The 7,075-nt window shown below is 57.1% G+C and overlaps 1 protein-coding gene across 1 annotated transcript in view; it reads left to right on the forward strand.

Annotated features, from left to right (window-relative positions):
* Positions 1–483: 483 nt before the first annotated feature.
* LOC106899210 (myosin-7-like) overlaps positions 484–7,075 on the forward strand; it is a gene marked incomplete at both ends in the record, with an annotated part of 17,154 nt that continues 10,562 nt past the window's right edge. Inside the window, 8 exons of the mRNA XM_014960940.1 lie at positions 484–707; positions 2,058–2,383; positions 3,594–3,661; positions 3,771–3,846; positions 5,814–5,881; positions 5,991–6,078; positions 6,185–6,302; positions 6,390–6,557. Of these exons, the coding sequence (XP_014816426.1) occupies positions 484–707; positions 2,058–2,383; positions 3,594–3,661; positions 3,771–3,846; positions 5,814–5,881; positions 5,991–6,078; positions 6,185–6,302; positions 6,390–6,557 (1,136 nt within the window). The remainder of the gene's footprint in view (positions 708–2,057; positions 2,384–3,593; positions 3,662–3,770; positions 3,847–5,813; positions 5,882–5,990; positions 6,079–6,184; positions 6,303–6,389; positions 6,558–7,075) is intronic.

Raw genomic sequence — 7,075 nt, forward strand, 5'->3', positions numbered from 1 at the left:
GGCTCCTGGAGAAGCTCCTGTTGGGTTTCACCTCAACTGGAAGCTCCTGGAGAAGCTCCAGTTGGGCTCAACCTCAACTGGAAGCTCCTGGAGAAGCTCCTGTTGGGCTCAACCTCAACTGGAAGCTCCTGAAGAAGCTCCCGGAGAAGTTCCAGTTGAGCTTCAACTGAACTGGAAGCTCCTGGAGAAGCTCCAGTTGGGTTCAACCTCAACTAGAAACTCCTGGAGAAGCTCCAGGAGAACCTCCAGGCTCCTGGAGAAGTTCCAGTTGGGTTTCACCTCAACTGGAAGCTCCAGGAGAAGCTCCAGGCTCCTGGAGAAGCTCCAGTTGGGCTCAACCTCAACTGGAAGCTCCTGAAGAAGCTCCTGTTGGGCTCAACCTCAACTGGAAGCTCCTGAAGAAGCTCCCGGAGAAGTTCCAGTTGAGCTTCAACTGAACTGGAAGCTCCTGGAGAAGCTCCAGTTGGGTTCAACCTCAACTAGAAACTCCTGGAGAAGCTCCAGGAGAACCTCCAGGCTCCTGGAGAAGTTCCAGTTGGGTTTCACCTCAACTGGAAGCTCCAGGAGAAGCTCCAGGCTCCTGGAGAAGCTCCAGTTGGGCTCAACCTCAACTGGAAGCTCCTGAAGAAGCTCCAGGAGAAGCTCCAGGCTCCTGGAGAAGCTCCAGTTGGGCTCAACCTCAACTGGAAGCTCCAGGAGAAGCTCCAGTTGGGCTTCAACTCAACTGGAAGCTCCTGGAGAAGCTCCTGTTGGGCTGAACCTCAACTGGAAGCTCCTGGAGAAGCTCCTGTTGGGTTTCAACTCAACTGGAAGCTCTTGGAGAAGCTCCAGTTGGGCTCAACCTCAATTGGAAGCTCCTGGAGAAGCTCCTGTTGGGCTTCACCTCAACTGGAAGCTCCTAGAGAAGCTCCAGTTGGGCTCAATCTCAACTGGAAGCTCTTGGAGAAGCTCCAGTTGAGCTTCAACTCAACTGGAAGCTCTTGGAGAAGCTCCAGTTGAACTTCAACTCAACTGGAAGCTCCATGAGAAATCCCAGGCTCCTGGAGAAGCTCTGGTTGGGTTTCACCTCAACTGGAAGCTCCTGGAGAAGCTCCTAGAGAAACTCCAGGCTCCTGGAGAAGATCCAGGAGAAGCTCCAGGCTCCTGGAGAAGCTCCAGTTGGGCTCAACCTCAACTGGAAGCTCCAGGAGAAGCTCCAGTTGGGCTTCAACTCAACTGGAAGCTCCTGGAGAAGCTCCTGTTGGGCTGAACCTCAACTGGAAGCTCCTGGAGAAGCTCCTGTTGGGTTTCAACTCAACTGGAAGCTCTTGGAGAAGCTCCAGTTGGGCTCAACCTCAATTGGAAGCTCCTGGAGAAGCTCCTGTTGGGCTTCACCTCAACTGGAAGCTCCTAGAGAAGCTCCAGTTGGGCTCAATCTCAACTGGAAGCTCTTGGAGAAGCTCCAGTTGAGCTTCAACTCAACTGGAAGCTCCATGAGAAATCCCAGGCTCCTGGAGAAGCTCTGGTTGGGTTTCACCTCAACTGGAAGCTCCTGGAGAAGCTCCAGTTGGGCTCAGCCTCAACTGGAAGCTCCAGGAGAAGCTCCAGGCTCCTGGAGAAGCTCCAGTTGAGCTTCAACTGAACTGGAAGCTCCTGGAGAAGCTCCAGTTGGGCTCAACCTCAACTGGAAGCTCCTGAAGAAGCTCCAGGAGAAGCTCCAGGCTCCTGGAGAAGCTCCATTTGGGCTCAACCTCAACTGGAAGCCCCAGGAGAAGCTCCAGTTGGGTTTCACCTCAAGTGGAAGCTCCAGGAGAAGTTCCTGTTGGGCTCAACCTCAACTGGAAGGTCTTGGAGAAGCTCTTGTTGGGCTTCAACTCAACTGGAAGCTCCTGGAGAAGCTCCTAGAGAAGCTCCAGGCTCCTGGAGAAGCTCCAGTTGGGCTTCAACTCAACTGGAAGGTCTTGGAGAAGCTCCTGTTGGGTTTTACCTCAACTGGAAGCCCCAGGAGAAGCTCCGAGTGGAGCTTCACCTCCACCTCCGGTTGAGATCCACCAAAAGAGACCACCGGGACCGAGCAGGTCTTCTCCTCCCCAGCCCATGGGCATCATGTCCATCTTGGAGGAGGAGTGCATGTTCCCCAAGGCCACCGACATGACCTTCAAGGCCAAACTCTTCGACAACCACTTGGGCAAGTCGGCCAACTTTGGGAAGCCCCGTAACATCAAAGGGAAGCCCGAGGCCCACTTCGCCCTGGTCCACTACGCGGGGACGGTGGACTACAACATCCTGGGGTGGCTTCAGAAGAACAAGGACCCCCTCAACGAGACGGTGGTGGGCCTCTACCAGAAGTCGGCCCTCAAGCTCTTGGCCAACCTCTTCGCCAACTACGCCGGGGCCGACGCGCGTAAGAGGGTCCTTCTCCTCCACGTGTGGTCCTTCTCCTCCCCACGTGGTCCTTCTCCTCCCCTTGTGGTCCTTCTCCTCCCACCATGGTCCTTCTCCTCCCCACGTGGTCCTTCTCCTCCCCACGTGGTCCTTCTCCTCCCCATGTGGTCCTTCTCCTCCAAATCTGCTCCTTCTCCACCACTTGTGGTCTTCTCCTCCATGTCTGGTCCTTCTGCTCCTCCCCACATGGTCCTTTTTGTCCACTCTTGGTCCTTCTTCTTCTCCTTCTTCTCCACGTGATCCTTCTCCTCCATGTCTGGTCCTTCTGCTCCTCCCCACATGGTCCTTCTCCTCCCCACATGGTCCTTCTCCTCCAAACCTGGTCCTTCTCCTCCTCCCCACATGGTCTTCTCCTCCCCACATGGTCCTTCTCCTCCAAACATGGTCCTTCTCCTCCAAACCTGGTCCTTCTCCTCTCCACATGGTCTTCTCCTCCATGTCTGGTCCTTCTTCTCCTCCAAACCTGGTCCTTCTCCTCCCCACATGGTCTTCTCCTCCCCACATGGTCCTTCTCCTCACCACGTGGTCCTTCTCCTCCAAACCTGGTCTTCTCCTCCATATCTGGTCCTTCTTCTCCTCCCCACATGGTCCTTTTTGTCCACTCTTGGTCCTTCTTCTTCTCCTCCTCCCCTCGTGGTCCTTCTCCTCCATGTCTGGTCCTTCTCCTCCATGTCTGGTCCTTCTTCTCCTCCCCACATGGTCCTTCTTCTCCTCCACATGTGGCCTTCTCCTCCACGTCTGGTCCTTCTTCTCCTCCCCTCGTGGTCCTTCTCCTCCCCACGTGGTCTTCTCCTCCATGTCTGCTCCTTCTTCTCCTCCAAACCTGGTCCTTCTCCTCCAAACCTGGTCCTTCTCCTCCTCACATGGTCTTCTCCTCCACCTCTGGTCCTTCTTCTCCTCCCCACATGGTCCTTCTCCTCCCCACATGGTCCTTCTCCACCACTTGTGGTCTTCTCCTCCACATCTGGTCTTTCTTCTCCTCCCCACGTGGTCTTCTCCTTCATGTCTGGTCCTTCTTCTCATCCCCACCTGGTCCTTCTCCTCCCCACATGGTCCTTCTCCTCCCCACATGGTCCTTCTCCTCCAAACCTGGTCCTTCTCCTCCCCACATGGTCCTTCTCCACATGTGGTCTTCTCCTCCCAACGTGGTCCTTCTTCTCCTCCCCCAGCCGTGGAGAAGGGCAAAGGGGCCAAGAAGAAAGGTTCCTCCTTCCAGACGGTCTCCGCCCTCCACCGGGTGAGGCTCCGTGATGGGGGGAGGGGATCTATGGGGCGCCGTGGGGCAGGTTTGATGGGGCAGGTTTGATGGGGCGTCCTCCATCTCTTCCCCCACCCAACCCTTCCAGGAGAACCTCAACAAGCTGATGACCAACCTGAGGTCCACCCACCCCCACTTCGTCCGCTGCATCATCCCCAACGAAACCTGATCCTTCTCCTCCCCACATGGTCTTCTCCTCCATGTCTGGTCCTTCTTCTCCTCCCCATGTGGTCCTTCTCCTCCACATCTGGTCCTTCTTCTCCTCCCCACGTGGTCCTTCTTCTCCAAACCTGGTTCTTCTCCTTCCAACCTGGTCCTTCTCCTCCATGTCTGGTCCTTCTTCTCCTCCAAACCTGGTCCTTCTCCTCCTCCTCACATGGTCTTCTCCTCCCCACCTTGTCCTTCTCCTCCCACCATGGTCTTCTCCTCCATGTCTGCTCCTTCTTCTCCTCCCCACATGGTCCTTCTCCTCCAAACCTAGTCCTTCTCCTCCCCACATGGTCTTCTCCTCCCCACGTGGTCCTTCTTCTCCAAACCTGGTCCTTCTCCTCCCAACCTGGTCCTTCTCCTCCATGTCTGGTCCTTCTTCTCCTCCAAACCTGGTCCTTCTCCTCCTCCTCACATGGTCTTCTCCTCCCCACCTTGTCCTTCTCCTCCCACCATGGTCTTCTCCTCCATGTCTGCTCCTTCTTCTCCTCCCCACATGGTCCTTCTCCTCCAAACCTAGTCCTTCTCCTCCCCACATGGTCTTCTCCTCCCCACGTGGTCCTTCTTCTCCAAACCTGGTCCTTCTCCTCCCAACCTGGTCCTTCTCCTCCATGTCTGGTCCTTCTTCTCCTCCAAACCTGGTCCTTCTCCTCCTCCTCACATGGTCTTCTCCTCCCCACCTTGTCCTTCTCCTCCTCATGTGGTCTTCTCCTCCATGTCTGGTCCTTCTCCTCTCCTCGTGGTCCTTCTCCTCCCCACATGGTCTTCTCCTCCATGTCTGGTCCTTCTCCTCCATATCTGGTCCTTCTTCTCCCCATGTGGTCTTCTCCTCCACGTCTGGTCCTTCTTCTCCTCCCCACATGGTCCTTCTCCTCCCCACATGGTCCTTCTCCTCCCCACATGGTCTTCTCCTCCCCATCTGGTCCTTCTTCTCCCAACCTGGTCCTTCTCCTCCTCCCCACATGGTCTTCTCCTCCCCACATGGTCCTTCTCCTCCATGTCCGGTCCTTCTCCTTCATGTCTGGTCCTTCTTTTCCTCCCCACATGGTCCTTCTCCTCCCCACATGGTCCTTCTCCTCCCCACATGGTCTTCTCCTCCCCCACATGGTCTTCTCCTCCCCACGTGGTCCTTCTTCTCCAAACCTGGTCCTTCTCCTCCCAACCTGGTCCTTCTCCTCCATGTCTGGTCCTTCTCCTCCTCCAAACATGGTCCTTCTCCTCCAAACATGGTCCTTCTCCTCCAACCATGGTCCTTCTCCTCCCCATGTGGTCCTCCTCCTCCCCACCTGGTCTTCTCCTCCCCACATGGTCCTTCTCCTCCAAACCTGGTCCTTCTCCTCCCCATGTGGTCTTCTCCTCCACGTCTGGTCCTTCTTCTCCTCCCCACATGGTCCTTCTCCTCCCCACATGGTCCTTCTCCACCACTTGTGGTCTTCTCCTCCACATCTGGTCTTTCTTCTCCTCCCCACGTGGTCTTCTCCTTCATGTCTGGTCCTTCTTCTCATCCCCACCTGGTCCTTCTCCTCCATGTCTGGTCCTTCTCCTCCTCCAAACATGGTCCTTCTCCTCCAAACATGGTCCTTCTCCTCCACATGTGGTCCTTCTCCTCCCCACCTGGTCTTCTCCTCCCCACATGGTCCTTCTTCTCCAAACCTGGTTCTTCTCCTCCTCCCCTCGTGGTCCTTCTCCTCCATGTCTGGTCCTTCTCCTCCTCCCCACATGGTCTTCTCCTCCCCATGTGGTCCTTCTCCTCCAAACATGGTCCTTCTCCTCCCCACATGGTCCTTCTCCTCCAAACCTGGTCCTTCTCCTCCCCACATGGTCCTTCTCCGCCACATGTGGTCCTTCTCCTCCATGTCTGGTCCTTCTTCTCCTCCCCACGTGGTCTTCTCCTCCAAACCTGGTCCTTCTTCTCCTCCCCCAGCCGTGGAGAAGGGCAAAGGGGCCAAGAAGAAAGGTTCCTCCTTCCAGACCGTGTCCGCCCTCCACCGGGTGAGGCTCCGCCGGGGGGAGAAGGGATCTATGGGGCGCCGTGGGGCAGGTTTGATGGGGCAGGTTTGATGGGGCGTCCTCCATCTCTTCCCCCACCCAACCCTTCCAGGAGAACCTCAACAAGCTGATGACCAACCTGAGGTCCACCCACCCCCACTTCGTCCGCTGCATCATCCCCAACGAGACCAAGTCTCCTGGTGAGTCCATCCCAAAGCGGGTGGGGACCTCATCCGTGGGGCGGGACCTCATCCGTGGGGCGGGGACCTTGACCTTGACCCCTAACCCTCTTGGTTGTCCCACCAGGGGTGATGGACAACCCTTTGGTGATGCACCAACTGCGTTGCAACGGGGTCTTGGAGGGGATCCGCATCTGCCGCAAGGGCTTCCCCAACCGCATCCTCTACGGGGACTTCCGCCAGCGGTGGGTCACGCCGTGGGGCGGGGGTGGGGGTGGACAACCCCTCGGTGTGGGGAGGGGGGTTGTCATCTCCTTCCGTGGGGCCACCAGGTATCGCATCTTGAACCCGGCGGCCATCCCCGAGGGACAGTTCATCGACAGCCGCAAAGGGGCCGAGAAGCTCCTGGGGTCCTTGGACATCGACCACAACCAGTACAAGTTTGGCCACACCAAGGTGAGGTCACTCGTGGGGCACCACCACCACCTTCTCCTCCTCATGTGGTCTTCTCCTCCATCTCTGGTCCTTCTTCTCATCCCCACATGGTCTTCTCCTCCCCACATGGTCCTTCTCCTCCAAACATGGTCCTCTTTGACCATCCTGGAGGTCTTCGTGGATCCGTGGTCCCACCAGCCACGAGGTCACGGGGACCCACCACCCATGAGGTCATGGGGGGGCACGTGGACCCATGGTCCCACCATCCCCAAGGTCTCATTGACCCAAGGTCCCACCACCCCAAGGTCTCATTGACCCCCAAGGTCCCACCACCCTCAAGATCCCACCACTTCTTCTCCACCCCACATGATCCTTCTCCTCCCCTCATGGTCCTTCTCCTCCCCACGTGGTCTTCTCCTCCATGTCTGCTCCTTCTTCTCCTCCAAACCTGGTCCTTCTCCTCCCCACGTGGTCTTCTCCTCCATATCTGGTCCTTCTCCTCCACGTCTGGTCCTTCTGCTCCTCCCCTCATGGTCCTTCTCCTCCCCACATGGTCCTTCTCCTCCACACATGGCCCTTCTCC

The sequence above is a fragment of the Calidris pugnax genome, unplaced genomic scaffold, assembly GCF_001431845.1.
Source record: "Calidris pugnax isolate Ruff unplaced genomic scaffold, ASM143184v1 scaffold634, whole genome shotgun sequence".
NCBI lineage: Eukaryota > Metazoa > Chordata > Aves > Charadriiformes > Scolopacidae > Calidris > Calidris pugnax.